Source organism: Brassica oleracea, chromosome C5, assembly GCF_000695525.1.
Source record: "Brassica oleracea var. oleracea cultivar TO1000 chromosome C5, BOL, whole genome shotgun sequence".
Lineage (NCBI taxonomy): Eukaryota > Viridiplantae > Streptophyta > Magnoliopsida > Brassicales > Brassicaceae > Brassica > Brassica oleracea.
In genome coordinates, this window is record NC_027752.1 from 36,080,523 (window position 1) to 36,100,802 (window position 20,280).

Genomic DNA, 20,280 nt, shown 5'->3' on the forward strand with positions numbered 1-20,280 from the left:
AATCATAATAGCCAAGGTATTCGAGAGCTTATGTGGTTGAGATCTATGACTCAACATGATAATAGAGAAAGATCAATGGACAAGATATTGTTACACATCCGTGTAGAAGATACACCGGATCATAGGTTTACAACCTGCGATTATTAATTCATGGAACCATGCTCGGTATATTGTCCATATACACACGATTTACAAAGACTCATGCGCACATGAGTTTGCAAAGAACCGACAGTGATCTTCGAGTACACTGCAATCCGCATTGCTCAGCACATCTACTTTACTAAGACACACGATGTCAAAGGACATGAGAAAAGGCTGAAGAGGTTGAAGTGGTCCAATTACGGTTTAGTAATAACTTGACCGATTTGTTTACTTCCCACCTGCACGTTCAGGAAGATCACGCATCAGATGCGTAGACTAAAGAACTTCCACTGAGGTTCACATCAGGGGGAGTAGTACGTGTTGTACTCTTTTTCCTTCATTATGGTTTTATCTCACTGGGTTTTTCCTGATAAGGTTTTAATGAGGCAACGTGAAGCGTATTACAATCCTGTATGGTTATGGCATCCAAGGGAGAGTGTTATAAATCAGGTGATGAATGTCCATAACCGGTCCGGTCCATAACCGGTTCAAACCCTAGAAGAAAGAGACATAGCCGAAAAACTAGAGAGAGAGGAGAGAGAGGCGGCCGCATGCCTTAGAGGAGAGAGAGAGGCGGCCACAAGCTTTAGAGAAAAAGAAACCCTATTTCTTTTTCCTTGTATATGTAATCTTTCCATTTATGTATTTAGTAGTTATCCTAAATCTAGTTGGATTAGGATTTGTACTCTTTCCTTTTATCTCTATCTTGTAAACCTTATATATAAGGGATGTCTTATTCATTAATGAAAGATATAGAATTCCCATTCTTTTACAACACTTCATATTATATTATGAATTTTTTTTGTTATGGTATTTTCAATACGGAAAGTTGGTATTTGAGAAAAATTGATGTTATGTTTAGACCATTTCTAATACCCAAAGAGTAGAGGAGTGGTTTAAGGTTTGAGTCTTAACATTTGCGAGGACCGGGATTAAACAACCAGTTCTTGTTAATGGCACAAAAAATTATGAATTCGATTTGTGATGGGTCTATTTCATGTGATAGGTGTTTTGTTAATTTTTCAAATGTTTGTAAATTTTGTTTATTGGTCTTGCAATTACCACAAGATTTTTTTTTTCTGAGTCTTGCAATTACACAAGATTTTTTTTTGCGTGGTTTAACTTCACTTGCACAATATCAATATCGTAAATAATTTCTCCATGTCCACTGTTTCATTACTATATATCAAGCATGCTTACCTCTGAATATAACCAACAACTAAATAAATACACTTAAAAAATATATAGATAACCAAAACAATTTTGTTAAACCTTTTAATATATATACCAGGAATCACAATTCACCTAATTCAATGGCGAACAAAATAATTGTAAACAAATAATAAGAAGAGAATTTAGGAGCTATATACACGTTTTTAACAATAATTAGGGATCTACCCATGACACTATTCCTTTTTTGAAAATGCCACTAATACCCCTATAGCCTCTCTCCAAATGTTATATGCTAAGATACGATGTCAGAAAATTCAGATTGTGGGACCACTTCTTTAATCTATTAACTTCATTAGTTATTTCAATTCATACTACATTTTCTCTCTCTTGCAATTTGCAATAACGTGAAACAAGAACATGTCTATCCATTGTGACGAAGATTGCATACATGGAGATCAATCTATTCTTCTTCGTCTTTCTCTATTCTCAAATTCCATCAACGTCTTCGACACCACCTTTCCACCGCCAATCTGAGAGTTCGTACACCGCAAAGCCGCCATAACTTTTGACGAATCCACCTCATCTCCTATACTCTTATTTAAAGGATAACTTTTCCCTCTCCATCTTTGTTGAATGACTCGCTGCCTCGATAGACGAGTTCGTCAAGCATATAACTCAGGTATTTCTACCTCATTGACATCTTGTAGTGGTTGTCATTAGCTGGTACATGTTAGATTAGATGTTACAAAATATGTTGCCGCTACTGGTTAAATGGTTGTAAAATATCGTAAAACAATTGTTGTAAATGATATAGAAGTTGTTAACAATTACAAAATAGGTTAGCGATAATAATAAATGTTTCGTTAGGATGTATAAAGAACTACGAGAAAAGACGTTATCAGGTTAGTTCAAATCTTTATTTTCCATTTGTGATGATTCACACTGCTTCTATATGCCTAACTTTATTCTCAGTCACTATCCATTTGTCAATTTTCTAGGTTTAGAGGACCAGTGCGGTGGTCGGAAAAGACAACAAATATGAGAAGATTGTGTGAGCTGTGCCACATATTACAATGATGCATGGGAATATCAGACACATCGTTTCGCTGTCGCCAGTCTAGACATGGTGACTAACGTGGAGGCATCTCAATACCATTTATGTTAACTGCATTTTTTTAGTTATCTGATATTTTATGTTTTAGAGGATATTATTGCATGTTCATCTAAATCGATTATGTATGTATTTTTAGCACAAGAATTAGAGATTACATGAAAGTAATACATTTAACCATACATTTATCTGGTAAACGAAAATCTTAAACCAATTTTCTCTCATTTTCAGTTTCATCAGTATATACTAAACATTTAACAACTATTTAACGAATTAACAGCTAAGATTATGTCTAATTTACATGTTATCAATATAACATAGACTTTACCTTTTCTCTTAACCACTAACTAAAATTGTATATACTCGTTGAAATTTGCTATATTAGCTTGCCGTGTCTAAAAGACTTGATTTGTTGACAAAAGAACTTGATTTATGTTTGACCCAAAAAAAAAAAAGAACTTGATTTATGTTACATTATTAACATTTGATATGAATACTTAGCATCTAACAATTATATTTACTAACATATTATGAACTACAGTCACTAATTCTCACACTTCTCTCTCCTTTCCATTTTATTTAGCATATGCACTAATGATTCACTAATATTCGAATAATAGTTAAGAAAATTATTAACCACTAATGACATAAATATGATGAAACTAGACCATTTGCAATTCATTACATGTAACATTGTATGTCATCAACACAAACACGCAAGGACTATAGTCACTACTGATCCAATTAGCAGCCAAAATCACATGATAACTATTAAAAATGCTAACTATAAGTTTTAATATAGGAGATAATATGTTATGGTAGACATCCAAGATATTATAACAGTTAACATTGTTGTTATATTTTGAATACAATGGTTCACGAGACATACGAGAAGCTCTTGTGCTTTGTTGAATCTCACAATCTAATTCGTCGTCTTTCCGTTTATTTCGATCTCACTGCTACTGAATCTCTGCAGGGAGGATGGGTGGGGCATGAAGAAAGTGATGAGTTTATTACGACGTCTTATTAAGATTCATCGTTAAATCTCTACAGAAAAAAAAAGAGATTAGTTGAGAAGAACTATCAATACACAAAGAAAGAAAAGAAAATGAGTAATAAATCTGTTATTGAAAAGTTAAAGAGAAAGAAAGAGTAGTTGAGCATGGACAAAAATGAAAGAAAGAGATGATAAAGAACTAGTTACTAAAAAAATATTTTTTTTTTTATGGTTTATGGTCATTTATTTTTAGGCAGCGTACAGAACGCTACAGTTTCTTATTTAGCTGCAGACTTATACGAGAACAGTAACCTACGCTTGCACTTGGAGAGATCACACAAAATCTATCTATGGTCATTTTTTTGCCTTACGTGTCTTTCCTTTAGGGGTAAATTGGTCAAATGGTACACAATTGTACACAGTTTGAAAGGGTTTTTTATGAGTCTGGATAGTTTCCTAATTTTTGTCCTAATATGATATATTCTACCAATAATCTTTAATAAGAATGGATATGCAAAAGAAACAATAAGAATGGATATAAGTTTGCATTTCGTTTGATCGAAATCATTGTTCTTTAACGTCATCAAGCTTCTTTTTGTTGGGGTCTAAACTGAAACAAACGTTATTTATAAGGTTTTTTTTTTCCATACGAATTAAGCTGACTGTTTAAAAAAAAAGATTTATTAAAAAAAAACACAAGTCAAACGTTACAAAGAAAGACTCGTTAAACCCTAAACCTTTTCTCTCCGCCGCGTTCTCACTTTTCTCCACTGCTCTTCACCATCGCATGTAAGTTTCTTTGCTGTTTATTTTCTTCCAGTATCACTTCCTTTTACGAGCTCTTACAAAACCGTACACACCTTTTAGTTTGGTAATAGAATCCTAAAAAGTTTTTGGATTTGAGAATCGAAATTGTCGGTTTCATTATTAGTTACGAACTCGTTTGATGGAGAAACCTTGGTTTCGGTCGGCTTGCATTGTCTGTTTTGGAACTGGTCCCTCTTTATGAGATTTTTATAGTTACTCTCGAAATTGATATATATTTTTTTTCATTTAATATAGTCTCTGTATTTTCGATGCAGAGAGTTGATTAACTGAAAGAGAGCAGACATGGTTGAGCTGGAGAAGAAATCCAGTGATGAGCTCAAGAAGAGAGTCAGGAAGCGAAACCGTGGGAAGAAGAACGACCAGCAAAGGGCGGACGAAGAAGAAGAAGAAACCCACAACGCAGATGAAATTCAGAACAAGATGGAGAAAAAGCTTACGAAAGCGAAGAAGCAGCAAGGAAGAGGCAAAACTGATGAAGACGAAGAAGAAGAGGTGGAAGCAAATGAAGAAGAAGAGAAGACGATGGTGGTTGTTGGGAAAGGGATAATGACTAATGAGACTTTTGAATCCCTTGACTTATCTGAGCAGACTTTCCAAGCTATCAAGGCCATGGGCTTTGAGCACATGACTCAAGTACGTACAAATTCTGAACCTTTTTTCTCAGACTAGATTTGAATTTTTTTTTATGGTATGTTTCTAAGTTTCTTAAGTCATTTTACATCATTTAGATTCAAGCTGGATCAATTCCTCCCCTTTTGGAGGGGAAAGATGTTCTTGGTGCTGCTAGGACTGGTTCTGGTAAAACCCTTTCTTTTCTCATACCGGCTGTAGAGTTGCTCTTTAAAGAGCGTTTCTTTCCTCGCAACGGGACTGGTGTCATCGTTATTTGCCCCACAAGGGAACTTGCTATTCAGGTAATTTATCTACCATACTGTCATTGTCAGTAGATGAGTCCTGTAATAAAAAATCTGTGAGTTTCTCATCTTTCATGTAGTTGACTGACTCATTGTAATTACATTGGTTTTGTAAAGTGTGAATATTGTTGTACGTTCCCATTTTTTCACTGTACTATTTTTGATATTGCAGACAAAAAATGTGGCGGAGGAGCTAGTCAAGCATCACTCGCTGACGGTCAGCATGGTTATTGGTGGCAATAACAGAAGGACAGAAGCACAACGTATTGCAAATGGTTCTAATTTGTTGATTGCAACCCCTGGGCGTCTTCTTGACCATCTTCAACACACAAAGGGTTTCATTTATAAACACCTCAAGGTACTCTCCTTTCCATCTTTCCATTTGGACCGTCTTCTTGTCTTCTACTTTGAGAAAGTAGATGTTGTAAACTATTACTGTTGAGCCACATAGACATCTTTTTTTTATAGATAAACAAAGCAAGTAAAAGTGCCATAGATGAATGGTATACACCAGCTTATGATGTAGTCATTTTGCCGCCTTTTGATTGAACTAGAGAGCGAAAACTTCAGAATGTTTGGCTTATAATTAAATTTTTGGCTTGAGCTGTATTTGTAATAATATTGGATATTTATCTTTGCATGCGTTCCTGTAAATTGCAGTGCCTTGTGATCGATGAAGCTGACAGAATCCTGGAAGAAAATTTTGAGGAAGACATGAATAAGATTCTAAAGATTTTACCAAAGGTAAATTATCTCTCTGGGTCTTAATTAAGGTTTAATAAGAATAGAAATGAGAAACTAGATAAATTATAACCTTTCAGTATCATAGATCCCTTCTCTTTGCTTTTTGCTCTAAGTTTTCCTATAAATCAACATGGCATTGTATTGCCATTATCCTCGGCCAAAACCCACTAGTGAAATAGTTTTGTTAGATTTTGTCTCTTATGGTTTGGAGTCTGTTGTGATTAAAGTTATGACTATGTATATGCAGACTAGGCAAACCGCACTATTCTCTGCCACTCAAACCTCCAAGGTAATTTTCTTTTAGCTGCGGTATTGTTATTATTAGTACTTGCTGTTTCTTACTCTTGTGAACTGTTGCAGGTTCAAGATCTTGCTCGGGTGTCACTGACCTCTCCTGTTCTAGTTGATGTCGATGATGGTAGACGCAAGGTATGAAATCAGAAACATTTTGGTAATAAAAATTTAAAGAGCATCGCCATGGAGATTTTACTAAAATGAGTTTTCCAAAACTTTTAGGTGACAAATGAAGGATTGGAGCAAGGCTACTGTGTTGTTCCAAGCGAGAAAAGACTTCTCCTTCTTATTTCTTTTTTGAAGAAGAATCTAAACAAGAAAATAATGGTGTTCTTCTCGACGTGCAAGTCTGTACAGTTCCATGCCGAGATCATGAAACTAATCAACGTGGAAAGCTGTGACATCCATGGAGGACTGGACCAGAACCGAAGGACTAAAACCTTTTTTGACTTTATGAAAGCAGAGAAAGGTATTCTGTTGTGTACTGATGTGGCTGCTCGTGGTCTTGACATTCCTGCGGTGGTACGTATACACACTTGGTTCTCTCATTGATTATAAATACTCAAATAGTATTACTGAAAACATATTGTGTTGAATCTTATTATCTGTAGGACTGGATTATACAGTATGATCCTCCAGACAAGCCAACGGTATGAGAAATACTTAAGCTCATATACCTCATCTCTATGTTTATGTGAATCTTTGATTGTTTGTGGGTGTTGTTGTTGTTTGCAGGAGTATATCCATAGGGTTGGCCGAACAGCTCGTGGAGAAGGAGCAAAGGGAAAGGCATTGCTTGTCTTGATACCTGAAGAGCTTCAGTTTATTCGTTACCTTAAGGTATTAATTGTATCTTGGAATTTTTTTGTGGGTAAACAACCTACTTGTTTATTGATTTGTACTCTAATCAACAGGCTGCAAAAGTACCTGTAAAAGAGCTTGAGTTCAATGAAAAGAAGCTTCTGAATGTCCGATCCGCCCTGGTAAGAGTTCTGATTCAGTCTATTTGCTGGTGAATGATTTTGCATCTGTAGCTGGATTAGTTGTAACAACACCGTTCTTTTATTGTACTCGTCATGCAGGAGAAGTATGTAGCCAATGACTATAATCTGAACAAGACAGCCAAGGACGCGTACAGGGCTTACATCGCAGCATACAATTCACATTCTCTGAAGGACATCTTTAATGTTCACCGGCTCGATCTCCAGGTATTGTTCACACACGTATAAACCATTGTTCTTGCAATATAACTTTGTGGGTTTTCATATTTTTTTTGGAATGGGGGTTGTGACAGGCGGTTGCTCTATCGTTCTGTTTCTCATCGCCGCCAAAAGTGAATCTGAACATAGAAAGTGGAGCTGGGAAGGTGAGGAAGGCTAGGAATCAGCAAGCGCGTAATGGCTTCTCTCCTTACAGTCCCTATGGCAAAGTCAGGTCCACACCCAAAGAGGCATGAAGTGTCTCCACCGGCCTAAAAGATTAGGACTGCCTGGAAAACCTTTTCTTATTTGTTTTATAAAAGTTACCATCAAGTTTTGTTACCATAAACTGTACTCTGTTTTTTTTTTTAATTTAGGTTAAATATTTCTTGTAATACTTCAGTTCTATTTGTTATATGGATTGTTTAATTTATTTAAGGCAATTTCTTCACTACCAAGTTTAATTAATGTATATATTAACAACTATAGTACTGTGATTTTTAATTGAAATGAAATGTTTCTTGTAGAGTACTTAACATGTATGGGTTGCGTTAGTGGCAGATTTCTCTAAATGTTTATTTTTCTGAAACAAACACTAATAAGACACATAAAGAAAGTGTAAAGATCCATATAAATAATGAGGCTACAAGAAAAGAGAAAACATATTTTGATTGAAACATAAATCAATGTGTTTATTCGAAATAGTGAGTGCCTAAGAATGAAGCAGCCTGATGGACTGATGGTGAATGAAGAACCTCAAGAGAACAAAATGCTAAACTGGCCTAAAATCTTCTTAAACTAAACCCAACCAAAAACAGAAACAGCTATAATTGCAAAGACAACAAAACCGGAACTACTGAACTGGACTGTTGTTTTCAAGGCATTGCTCTTCTTGTGAGTAGAGGCCGGGAGAGATGGAGGAGAAGAAGAAGATGAAGAAGGGGACGAAGGAGAAGGAGAATCTGGAGTAGACTCCTCCGGCTCCATAACTTTGATGATCATCTTCTGACCCTTTTCGCAGTGGCCCGAGACACCGCTAATGAAGTAAAAGAAACCGGGACGGTCTAGTTTAAAAACAGTATCCTCATTGTTCGAATAAAAATGCGGTTTAGTAGTTTTGCATTTCTTGTACTCGTCTTCTGATGACACAACTAACACTGAGTCTTTGTTGTACTTGAAACCTTCGCCAAAATAATAAAAGAGTTCATTCATTATTCATATTTATGTTTGTAAAAATGAAAACTGTGTACAGAAAAAGAATACATACGAACAGTGTCGCCAACTTTAAAGCGGTTGTGTGAAGCCCATTGGTTAAACACATCTCCATGAGTCTTGTTAGATTGTGGTACGAGCCAACCATCATCTCCTCCAACTTCAAACTCAGTGCTTGAAACACATGATGAAAACGTATAAAACGAAACAATAATAGTAACGAGAGTGATCTTCTTCAGTGGACTCATTTCTTGTATTTTGGATTGATATCAAAGGGAGGGAGCTCTAACAAAAAATATTTCTTGGACTTGTAAAGTTACCAGAGAGTACTTTTTTTCTCTCTGCCGTTATGGTTTGAGAATGCTCTGAGGTTTTGAGTTTAAAAAGAGGTGAGACTTGGAGGTCTGTTAGTATTCTTCTCCACATCTTGAGGGATAATTAACTATCTTTGACTTGGTAAATTACATTTTTGAAAACAAAAGATAACTTGTGGAAACAGCATGACTCAAAGTTGTTGAGGAATTATATCAGATTTTGTGCGATATTTACTTATCGTGTTTTGAATTCACAAAATTCAAAACTATGTGGACAATGTGTGTTTCCAAAAGAATTATTGAAACTAATTTGGTGAAAATAAGGATCATTTACAATTTGTTTTCTCTCTAATTAATACTTCAACCAATATTAATCTAGAATAAAGCTATTAATAACTAAAATAAGGAAACGTGTGTGGCTTGCTTGTATCTTTGGTGAAGACGGAAGCAAATTTATTCTCATTTTGGGTTAAAATTGTTATCTTATAAAGTTTTGGTAAAAATTGTTAGATTTAGAATAGTTTAGGCCTTTCTTCCCAAAAACAATTTCACCGCTTTGATCCGTTTATTTAGGGTTTAAGACGTAAAACCCAGAATCCGTTCGATTCGAAGAAGAACGAAAATGGCGAATTCAATGGCTACGGTTTCGAGAAGACTCTACCGATCTCTTCTCTGTAACCCCAGATTCTCTCAGGCTTCCATGCCCTTCAGCACCAACAACATCTCCGACTTATCAGACACTGAATCGCCCCTTGAAACGAAGGCTTCAGATCCAAACCATCGAGAGGAACGCGTGATGGAGGAGCGTCCACTCGAGAACGGCCTTGACTCTGGCGTTTTCAAGGTACCAACCAACCACACTTCAATTGAAAATGGTATCTCTTGAATCTGATCGTTGCTGATCTTCTTCAGGCGATATTGGTGGGGCAAGTGGGGCAGCTTCCTCTGCAGAAGAAGCTCAAGAGTGGTAGAACTGTCACTCTCTTCTCTGTAGGCACCGGTGGCATCAGGAACAACCGGAGACCGATGATCAACGAAGACCCGAGAGAGTATGCGAACCGCTCTGCTGTGCAGTGGCACCGTGTCTCTGTTTACCCTGAGCGTTTGGCTGATCTTGTCTTGAAGAACGTTGAACCCGGGTTAGTTCTCTTCTCACAGGTTTTAGATTCGTGTTAGAGAAACTTTAAGTGAAATGGTAGCTTGTGTTTGTGTCGATGGATAAAACATATCTCGTCTTCTTTATATACAACAGCACTGTTGTCTACTTGGAGGGTAATCTTGAGACGAAGATATTCACTGATCCAGTTACTGGTTTGGTTCGACGTATTAGAGAAGTCGCTATTCGTAGAAACGGTATGAACTGTCTCAACTCCAAGGACTCGTTCTTTTACTCACTCAGATTTATTTGAAAAAATGTCAGATCTTGATCTTTGTTTCTTCTTTATGCAGGCAGAGTTGTGTTTCTAGGAAAAGCCGGTGATATGCAGCAGCCAAGTTCTGTTGAGCTTAGAGGCGTTGGCTACTACTGATTCGGTATTCTAGTTTTCTCTTCTTGTAACTTGAGGGTGTGTTCAGTGTTCTTTATATTGCCACTTGGTCCTTTTACTATTTTGTGGCAAATAAACCAAACTAAATCCAACAAATTCATTTTTAGTTACACCGGATTTAAACCAAATTCTCGATTTAAGACAAACATGAAAACAGAGACCAATCTCCACGTGTTTGCATGAATGCCACCTCAAAGCTGAAAATTTTGTCCTCCATCTGTTTTTTTTTTACCCCTTTCCTATTTCTGTTCTCCCGTCACCGCACAATAGCAACAAGTCACTCTACAATGGCGGAAACGTTTTCTCGCGGCGACGCCCAATACTGGCCCATCTACGGTAGCAGCAACACCACCGAAAGAAACAGCCCTTACGCTTCTCTTCTCCGCCTTCTCAGATCTCATTCACCAACCTCCTCACAGCTCTTTGGTTTCCTCGCTCTCTTCATATCCGGCGGAATCCTCCTCTTCCTCCTAGGCGTAACCGTGACGGTGGTCGGGATCGGCTTCGTTGTCTTTCTTCCGTTGATCATCATCTCGAGTCCGGTATGGATCCCGGTTTTTATCGGGGTTGGCGGGTTCTTATCGGTCGCCGGTCTTCTTGTTGGAACGTTGGCTGTCGTATCGTGGGCGTACCGTTATTTCCGTGGAAGGCACCCGGTTGGATCGGATCAAATGGATTATGCACGTGGTCGGATCTATGACACGGCCTCTCACGTTAAAGATTATGCTAGAGAGTACGGTGGATATTTCCACGGTAGGGCTAAAGATGCAGCCCCTGGTGCTTAACCCTAACCGGTCGGTATAATCTGGTTCAGGGGAAGATAGTTGACCTGTTCCGTATATGGAGGATAAACATGGTTCATGCACGGTAATATATATACTATTACATATTTTGTTATTTGGTTTCCGTTTATAAATAATAAAATGAATATATATGGTTAAATATAAGATTTTTGGTGTTTTTGTTCGTCACCTTAAATGTATTAGTATATACTTTCAAAGAACGACGAGAGTAATGATGAACGGTTGATAAAGAAACTTAGCCTTTTATTATACAGTATTGTTTTCTTCACTAGCTCCTTATTAGTTTGCCAAATAGATTACACAATAATCTGCGTAAAATATTTGATAGCATCCACCAATCACAAGGGATTAACGAAACTTCTAGAGAGTTTAATCATCACTCACCTCATGAAACACCAAACAAAACATCAATTAAAATTCCTCTTCCGTCGAGCTTAACACCGACCCAACATGTGAACGGGTCGGCCGGTCCGGCACCCAAATGGAACATGGCGATCTCGGAGGCAGTTCCTTTACTTGATGTCCACTACAATCGTAGAAGATCACTCCGGAATAACACAACGGCTCACATTTGTCTCCCATTAAAATCTTTCTCTGCCAAATGCCATATTCCTCCTCCTCTTCCTCCTCTATCACCATCTCCAACCCCGTCTTTGCTTTTGTACCTCCACAGCCGTCGTAAGCTTTTTTCTTCCGACCAGCCATAGTCTTGGCCTTGTTGCTTAAAGTCGTCAAAAGCTCCTTAGGACGTCCTTTGAGTTTAAGCTTCTTGGAGACTCGGCTTGCGTATCTAGCACAACGTACTATGAGAGAGACGTGGAAGCTCACGCTTAGACACTGGTGGACCGATAAAACATGTTCCCTCCTCGATATCTCCATGCTCTAAGGGTTTGAAACTCAAAATATTTGATTTGTTGTTGTGATGCTCTTTTGGTCCGAAAATGGATTGAGTTACGTTTTATTATATAACTCCACGGGTTGAAGTAAGTAGGTCACTTAACGTAAAAGGATGTTTAGGTTACAGGCTAATCCAGTAGCCTTTGCGTTGACATATTTTATTGTGTCGACCTTTTCTTGATTCTTTGTGATGATCTCTTATGATATCAATGATGACTTCTTAATATATGAGATATTGAGATCGATGATTGAATTCTTTGGGTGTGAATGATACATAACGAGCATGCGAGAGGCATGCATCAACGATCTCTATCTAAAACACTGACGTGTTTGAATTCATTCATCGCAGAATATTAGTTATCTCAGTGCATTTCGTGAGCTCTATGACAAAAGATATTAAAATTAAATTGCTGTATAACTGAATTTGTCAGCTCTTCCTTTTCTTTTATATCTGTAATAGTTCTTTTTATCACAAAATGCAATAAACATGCGTCAGTTTTTATTTATTAAAAACAAAAATTCAAAACTATCTGATTAGCCAGTATATATATCACTGCAACAAGTTGATTCCGCCATTAACAATTTTAAAAGGATGAAAAGAACAGGCTAGTTCTGATGATTTTTTTTTAATGCTTATTTATTATGATATTACAATTATGAGAAATATTATATAGACAAGAGATCATTTAATTTAAATAAAAGCCTCTTTTTGGAGTAACATATTATGGATCGGCCGATTTATATAAGATTCTAGTTATTTTCTCTCCAAATAAGCTCGTTAATGTTAAATGTGTAGAGGGCTTAGTGTAAGTGTGTTTTGGACAAGTTACAAAAGCAAAAGGTGTTCTGGATCTATTATATCCTAGTCACACTTGCAAAGGCGTTTTCATCATGAATTCACGATCACGATTTATATATATCCTCTACATGTTGGATAAAGCTATCAAATGAACTTGATCGTTATGAAGCATCTGTTAAGTTTTATAAGATTCGTTCCAAATTCCAACTAACTATGTGGAAGACTTTGTCATCTCGGAATGTTCAGATAAAGATCGATGGACCAAATTTGGAACAAAACGATATGGATCAGATTGAATTACGTGGATCGGATTATGATATCATGTTAAGTTAGATGGATTTTCAACCTAAAATCATTCGGTGATAAATGGATTGATCCATCTATATTATATATTATTTAAGATTCTTATGTCTCTAATACCATCACCACAACGTGAATATATTGTTATGATTTATGGGGATTGATTACTGAATAGGTAGTGTGTTTCTTTAATTGTTTATCTAACTCGTATGATTGTAATTACTTGAGGATTTTCTTTTGAGAGAATGCTATATAATTCAACAAAAAAAAACTTTTTACAACTAGAATTGTGTTTTTAAGGAGAGAGAATAGAAATCAATAGATATACATCACTTTAATTTATCATAAATAAAACCATGTTTCCGTGGCCTTTCGATAGGCTAATGAATCTCGATGTTTCATGCTGGTGATGTGGTTTCGAACCGAGGCTGATTTAGGCTCCTCCCCGAATCTCTGCCATTACGTTCCTTCCAAACATCATATTACTTGAAGATTTTTGTTTCTACTAAACAATAGTTTATTTCGGTGTGTATCTATCAGTTAATTAAATCTCCTTTGGTCCAGTAGTCCACTTGATTCTCTCTTACGTATCATTCACATGGAAAACACCTAACACTTTACGTAGGTGGTTAGCCAATCCAGCACGTGCATTAATTAGAATATTAAGGAACACAAATGTAGTTGACCGGAACGATATGCATTTTTTTTATTAACCCATATCTATTTAAAAAAAATTTGTAAGCAATTACAAACTCTTCTCATATTTATATGAAAATCACATTTTGGCAAAAAAAAAAAGTAATACTACATTTTACAGCAACAACGATGGCCACACAGGTAAAGAAAACTTGGATCTTTATAATACAAACTAAACATTATTATCTAATAGAATTATTACATAACATAAATAAACAAACAAAGAATATTATATCTTATAAAGAAGCACCTTATAAATGTTCTTTTTAGTAGTAATTAAAAATGAACTTATTTATCTTTGATTTTTTCGAGTTAAAATTTCTTAGAAATAAAATATTCTCGCATTCTTAGATACAAACATCTATTTAGATAAAAGTAATGACTGAAAGTAATAAGATAATGATGACAAAAAAGAAAGAAAGTAATAGGATAATATTGACATATATAATTTATTTTGGCGGAAAAAAAATAAGTAAAAGTTAATGACTAATTTTTAATTTAAAAAGTTCATCTAAGAAAATGAAGATATGAACAATATATCTTCAAATTTGAATTAACATTGTTCATCATCTAATTTTGAAGCAAGAATGAAGTAAAACTGGTGCAAAGAATTTTTCAAAATAAAGTAAAAAAATAAAAAATAAAATAGGGTTGGAGATAGTTTTAGTATCTCATGACCTCACATTAATGTTTCCAATTCATTGTTTAGCTTATCACAATTCTAAGCGAGAAACGTAACTAGTCCATATATATGCAATTAAACAACAATTTTTAGTGATTTAAGTTTTTCTTACTGAAATATATACTTCAAAGAAAATAATGTAGCTAGAATTGTAAAAGTGGTATGTTTGTTTGGTAGTGGCCAATTAGTCTTATGGGAAAACATGTAATAAAACATCCTTATGGGAGGCATATTCTACTTGGTGATTCAATTTGAATATAAATGCGACACGACAACAATTATTAGTGCTTAAAGTTTTTATGGAAATCAAACTTTGGAAAAAGTAACATAGGCAAGATTGTTTTAAAATAGTAGTACAATATGTGTAGATTTTGGTGAGACTGTTAGCCACATGAAAACAAAATATCATAAATCAATGATTGAATTAACTTGGTATTTTAAAACCAATTTCTCGAAATCAACGATAATTTACATGAATATGTATGTAAACCCGTTAGTGATAGTTGACCACAATTTTCAAATCAGAAAGTTTATTTTAGCAAGAACTGCTCTCCTTCAATGATTTCAATTTTCACATAATCTTCGTGACTTGAATATATATTTTTTCCTTATAATAGGTGCAGTTTTTAATATTAAAAATCATTCCATTTATTGTTTTAGTTTAAGTATTGAAAGAAATACAATCTTAATAAAATAATTGGTAAATTAAGTAAAACATAAGTAAAACATAAGGAAAATATAAGAAAAGCATACTTTTATTTTAGAAAAATATAATATTAAAAAGTGAAAATATCTTTTCTATTTGGTAGCAAAAATAAATAGAAATAAGAACCTATCTTAAGTAAAGGTAATTAAACTATATAAGAAAGTGTATTATAAAATATATAAAAACGACGATGACAATTCATAATCTCAAATTTAAGATGAGTATAAAATTTGATAAAGTTTATTTAAATTAGCATGTGTCACATGCCATACTTCTTCCAAGTGTAGGTTCGCTCTTGCTCATGAGCATGGGGAAGATGGTGACAAATACTGACTAGAGGTGGACAATCAACTAATTCAACACAAGAGCTAGAGAGCGGCTGCAAAACTTTTCCAAGTGAGCTTCCCTAGAACAGTAACAAACGTGGGTATGCGGAAGTCCAAATACAAGGTGTTGGGAACTAAGTTGAAGTTAGAGTAGTTGTAGAAGCATTGTCTGTATACAATGCATGAGAAGAAATCCTTCAAACTTACTGTCTTGTCTCAGGGAATGGTCTGGACGACGGTAAAATGGTGTCAGCTCAGTTGATATGGTCTGATGGTGTCCACGTTGTGAGAAGCCCCATCGTTATTATGCTTGAGAATAATGACAATGTTGTGCTTCTTGTTACAATTAAGATCTTTGTCTATCAATCGCTTTATTGGTTTGGATTTATAAGTTAATGAAAACTTCAGAAACAAAACCTTACAATGAGCTCCATTCTCAACTTAATTAAATTTTCTTCACTAAAATAAGAAAATTTGCTAGCCAGAGCCCACAATTGGACTGCTAAGTCTTCTCGTTGGAGCGCTTGATAAGAGGAAGAACAAAACACCAGCTAAGTTGCTGAGAACACAGACGGTGGGTCGCGTAAATCCAAGAATAAACTTATTCACATTCTCCAATATTACCTACTAAAAATATATCTTGAAAATGGTGTGTAAATAACGAGTGGCCACAATTTACTTTTATAATTAATTAATTGATAATTTCAAATTGTTTTTGGTAGTATGTTTCAATAGGAATTGATAAGTGTCCATTGAGAATCTGAAATGGTAATTTTTTTTTAAGCTCAGTCCATTGTTTTTCTTAAATAAGCCTAAAACAGCTTTTAATGATTAATTAAATGGACCATGTACATAGTAAAATGTGTTTTGGTTTAAAAATTATTGCATACCCAAAATCAATATGAACCATCATCATTTTCGTTTAAAGTTTTGTCACACTAAAAATATATGATTGGGCAAAAAATCTGAATAAAAAAAACAAACCAAAATCGATCCAAAAAATAGTATTAAATTTTAACCAAAATTGGTTAGATATCCGAATGAGTTCAAAATTTTGGTATCTAGAGAACCGGAACCGAATCCGATCCAAACTGAAATATTTCGGATATCCGAATATATCCGAACCAAATTTATATACTTAAATATATCAATTATTTTTAAATGTAATATCAAAAAGAATATACAAAATATAAAACATATTCTTAAGTTGTCCAAAATACTTGAAAATATATACAAATAGTTATAAGTATATGTTTAAAATAGCTAAATGATACTTAAAGTACCTAAAATAATTCAAATATCTATTGATTTCATATCCAAATATTTAAGGTAAACCAATTTTTAGGTTAAGTTTAAGTATTTTGGCATACATTATTCAAATTTATATGTTATATATTATTTTATTTTTAGATTTTGAAAAATTTCAAGTATATATGAACTTTAACTTTTGAAAAAAAAATTAAATAGATAATCTAAACTCAAACCCGAACCATACTCGCAAAGATCCGAACCAAAATAAATCCGCAAAGATCCGAAACGAACCGAACCAATTGATATTCGAATGCACACATTTAAACAAATGTTAAAAAAAATTATTGATAACAAAATGTATACTGTTTATAATAATTAAGTACAATATATTTTAAAAAATTCACCCTAAGCTGGCGTGGATTATCGTCTAGTTATAATTAAAAGTGGATTTGTTAACCTAATGAACCAATTAAGATGCAATGCCTATTTGGCAACTGAGAAAGAAAAAACATTTAGCCACTTCCCTCTTCATGGCTCACTTCTCCATCTGAACCTAGCAAAAATAAATCTATAAAAATAAAGAAAGACGAAATCAACAAGATTTGCCGGAAGCCCTAAAAATTCGCCATTGATGCCGGAACGTACACTTCTCTCTCTACTCTTATTTCTTATAGGGTTGGTATGATGATATCTATCGTTCAAAGCCACTGTCTCTCGCTCACTAGGGCTTTTAATTAGTAGGGTTTGAAAAAAAAAAGACAATGTCGGCTTAATTAATTTTGCAGTTTCTGGGTCTCGTTCTCTATATATCTGTTTGGATCTGTATATCTATCAAGTACATTTGTGGTCGGATTCTTTTGCTTCTTTTTTTTTTTATTTGTAATAACAATCAAATTAAGTTCTGGTTTCAGATCTAGGGCTTTCTTTTGGTAACTCAGATCTAGGGCTTTCTCCCTCTTTTCTTTTTAAAATTTCGTCTAGCTTTGCTCACCGTCATTAGGCTTTTATTACAGCTTTACTGATTGGAATTGAGGAGAAATAAAATCTTGCATATCTTTTGGTTCTTGTTTTTTTCGTTTTGGTTTAATCGTTTTTGTTGTGTTCTTCTTACCAGATTTTTGTTCTTGTAAAGGAGATGAAACCCCTTTTAGTTGTTTTAAATTGACATTTTTGGCGTTTCCACAACATAAAAAATCAAATTATTTAACTAATTTGAGTTTTTCTAAATGTCGGCAATAATTTCCCATTTAATTCGTCTGCAAAAAAATTTCCCATTTAATTCTTGCATTTACTCTTTGCCGCGTATAATTAATTTAAGTTTATTTTGAATTCCACGAAATATGTATTAACATCTCGACAAATACAGGCACGGGACCACTTTCGATACATACTTCAACCTTTTGTTATTCTTCAAACAGTCGATTTTGGTTTTCTTTTTTTACTTTATCTTATACCATCTTTTCCGCTAAGAATATTGTAACTCTTTGGTTATAGAATCCTCCGAATTTCCTTCTCATTATCTTCCAAACATGTCATTCGACCTTATTTGTGCTTTGCTTATTCAGAAACCATCGTACTATCTTCGCTAGGCGTGTTCAAAGTTAAGGCAAAAACACTTTGATCAAATCTACTCTATTGAAATAGCAATATGACCCATTGATAAAAGTATGGTCCAACTATTATTTCTTTTATCTTTATCATTATTTAGAATATTATTAATTATGCTTTATGCCATTAGACCTATATTTAAATTACTAATTGAAAAGACCTAAAAAAATGTAAAACAAAAAATATATCTAGTACTTTTTTAATTTTTTTGTTGATTGGCTTCTTAGAGCATGTTTATTGAAGGTCTCTTAGGTTGGATCTCTTAGCGTAATATAAGATACGATCTCTTAGCTTTTAACTAAAAAAACTAAAAGACGTCTCTTAAATAAGAGATATAAGAAACGTCTCTTAGTTTTTTTCAGTGTTTTTAAAACCGGACCGACCCGATGGTTGGACCGGGTTCGACCTTGAACCGGTTATATAGCCGGGTTGGTCTAGTAATTGGTTCGACCATGAACCGGCCACATAGCCGGATTATATTTCAAAGTTATTAAACCAATAAAAACCACTTAAACTATCGAAAATCTATAAACCATCCATATAAACAAGAAATTAATTTATATTTATAATATTTTATGTTCAAAATTGATTTATATTTTAACTATGCATCATGTTTACTAATATTACTTTTATATTTACATACTAAAAAATATTAAACCATATTATTGAACCAGGTTTGACCCGGTCGAACCATATTGAACCGTGACCCAAAATATTTCCGGTTCAGCTTCCAGTCCGATTTTAAAAACGCTGGCTTTTTTAGTTAAAAGCTAAGAGACCGTATCTTATATTACGTTAAAAGACACGATCTAAGATACCTACAATAAACATGCTATAACTATCTCATTGGGTTCTTATGTTTGGCAAAGCACTTCCTATTATTTTAGAATGTAGACATATATGTTTCGGTCGACTAGCTAATAAAATATAAACATATTTTTTTTATCGACAAGGTGATATGATATAAAGATATAAAATATCTAATTCGACATTTTCACATAAAATATAAAATTTTAAAATAAATTATAGAACACATAAAAGTAACTTTTTGTGTACTTATTCGTTTTATCTTTTTCAAATGTCTTTTTGCTCACTTTATATAATTCTATTCTCTTATAGAATTTTATTTTAACTAATTTAATATATTTCCATATTCCTTTCAGTAAATTGACGACACTTAATTTTTCTTGGACAATTTTCCTAACTTGTATCTATAGTAACAACCTCTACGCAAAACACAAAACCTCATAGGAAACAGATACACTTGAGCAAACCTTATGCTCTAAACAAAATGCAAAACCTCTTCCCCGTATTGTCTGTTATATTTGGCTTTACTAATGTATTTTCATGTTTGGCGTTGAAATCATGTATTTTCATGTTTGGCGTTGATATGAACGAAAAGATTGAAACATTTGCATATGAACTTCTGATTCACACATATCTGTCAACAAAGTATTATTAACTTGAAAAAGTAACGATACAAATCGATATCAGCACATACTACGGTAGTTGTACACGAGGTCTATTGGTTTCCCCAAGAAGTGATGAAGATCCGCAAATTGACTCTGCTGCCGCAAGATATATATAACCAAACAATATTAATTTGGGAAATACTACATAAACTTGGTCAACCGAAAGAAAAACGGCGCCCATTAATCTTTGATGTTGAACTATATAGTAATGATTAATAAACAAACTCCTAATCTAATTATATAACATTAATTATTTGATCTTAGTA

The 20,280-nt window shown here is 34.2% G+C and overlaps 5 protein-coding genes across 6 annotated transcripts; 3 read left to right on the forward strand and 2 right to left on the reverse strand.

Annotated features, from left to right (window-relative positions):
* Nucleotides 1–4,100: 4,100 nt before the first annotated feature.
* LOC106343833 (DEAD-box ATP-dependent RNA helicase 51-like) lies at nt 4,101–7,844 on the forward strand. 2 transcript variants are annotated; one of them, XM_013783159.1, is made up of 13 exons: nt 4,101–4,211; nt 4,505–4,883; nt 4,979–5,164; nt 5,337–5,522; nt 5,825–5,908; nt 6,156–6,197; nt 6,269–6,337; nt 6,425–6,724; nt 6,814–6,852; nt 6,938–7,042; nt 7,117–7,185; nt 7,285–7,410; nt 7,497–7,844. In XM_013783159.1, the coding sequence occupies exons 2-13, from the start codon at nt 4,533–4,535 to the stop codon at nt 7,656–7,658; spliced, it is 1,719 nt and encodes a 572-aa protein (XP_013638613.1). In that variant the 5' UTR covers nt 4,101–4,211; nt 4,505–4,532; the 3' UTR covers nt 7,659–7,844. The 2 variants fall into 2 exon arrangements, with proteins under 2 accessions (XP_013638613.1, XP_013638614.1); XM_013783160.1 differs by lacking the exon at nt 4,101–4,211 and adding an exon at nt 4,257–4,293.
* Nucleotides 7,845–8,045: 201 nt separating this feature from the next.
* LOC106294012 (mavicyanin-like) lies at nt 8,046–8,951 on the reverse strand. The gene is made up of 2 exons (XM_013729628.1): nt 8,669–8,951; nt 8,046–8,582 (listed from the first exon to the last, which is right to left on the reverse strand). Exons 1-2 carry the CDS (start codon nt 8,859–8,861, stop codon nt 8,200–8,202), a joined length of 576 nt encoding a protein of 191 aa, XP_013585082.1. The 5' UTR covers nt 8,862–8,951; the 3' UTR covers nt 8,046–8,199.
* A 541-nt stretch (nt 8,952–9,492) lies between these two features.
* Nucleotides 9,493–10,584, forward strand: LOC106292952 (single-stranded DNA-binding protein, mitochondrial). Its single transcript, XM_013728622.1, has 4 exons — nt 9,493–9,771; nt 9,840–10,066; nt 10,180–10,280; nt 10,377–10,584. Exons 1-4 carry the CDS (start codon nt 9,550–9,552, stop codon nt 10,454–10,456), a joined length of 630 nt encoding a protein of 209 aa, XP_013584076.1. The 5' UTR covers nt 9,493–9,549; the 3' UTR covers nt 10,457–10,584.
* A 2-nt stretch (nt 10,585–10,586) lies between these two features.
* Nucleotides 10,587–11,339, forward strand: LOC106292954 (oleosin 1). Its single transcript, XM_013728623.1, has one exon. The coding sequence runs from the start codon at nt 10,654–10,656 to the stop codon at nt 11,257–11,259; it is 606 nt and encodes a 201-aa protein (XP_013584077.1). The 5' UTR covers nt 10,587–10,653; the 3' UTR covers nt 11,260–11,339.
* A 216-nt stretch (nt 11,340–11,555) lies between these two features.
* On the reverse strand, nt 11,556–12,259 carry LOC106294105. The gene has a single exon (XM_013729714.1). It carries the CDS (start codon nt 12,154–12,156, stop codon nt 11,689–11,691), a length of 468 nt encoding a protein of 155 aa, XP_013585168.1. The 5' UTR covers nt 12,157–12,259; the 3' UTR covers nt 11,556–11,688.
* Between the last annotated feature and the right edge of the window lie 8,021 nt (nt 12,260–20,280).

Coding starts and splice junctions, on each gene's coding strand:
- LOC106292952 (XM_013728622.1), top strand. CDS start 9,550: ATGGCGAATTCAATGGCTACGGTTTCGAGAAGACTCTACCGATCTCTT. Junction 9,772..9,839: donor TTGACTCTGGCGTTTTCAAG/GTACCAACCAAC, acceptor GATCTTCTTCAG/GCGATATTGGTGGGGCAAGT. Junction 10,281..10,376: donor AGTCGCTATTCGTAGAAACG/GTATGAACTGTC, acceptor TTCTTTATGCAG/GCAGAGTTGTGTTTCTAGGA.
- LOC106294012 (XM_013729628.1), bottom strand. CDS start 8,861: ATGAGTCCACTGAAGAAGATCACTCTCGTTACTATTATTGTTTCGTTT. Junction 8,583..8,668: donor TAAAGTTGGCGACACTGTTC/GTATGTATTCTT, acceptor ATTTTGGCGAAG/GTTTCAAGTACAACAAAGAC.
- LOC106294105 (XM_013729714.1), bottom strand. CDS start 12,156: ATGGAGATATCGAGGAGGGAACATGTTTTATCGGTCCACCAGTGTCTA.
- LOC106343833 (XM_013783159.1), top strand. CDS start 4,533: ATGGTTGAGCTGGAGAAGAAATCCAGTGATGAGCTCAAGAAGAGAGTC. Junction 7,186..7,284: donor TGAATGTCCGATCCGCCCTG/GTAAGAGTTCTG, acceptor CTCGTCATGCAG/GAGAAGTATGTAGCCAATGA. Junction 7,411..7,496: donor TTCACCGGCTCGATCTCCAG/GTATTGTTCACA, acceptor GGGTTGTGACAG/GCGGTTGCTCTATCGTTCTG.
- LOC106292954 (XM_013728623.1), top strand. CDS start 10,654: ATGAATGCCACCTCAAAGCTGAAAATTTTGTCCTCCATCTGTTTTTTT.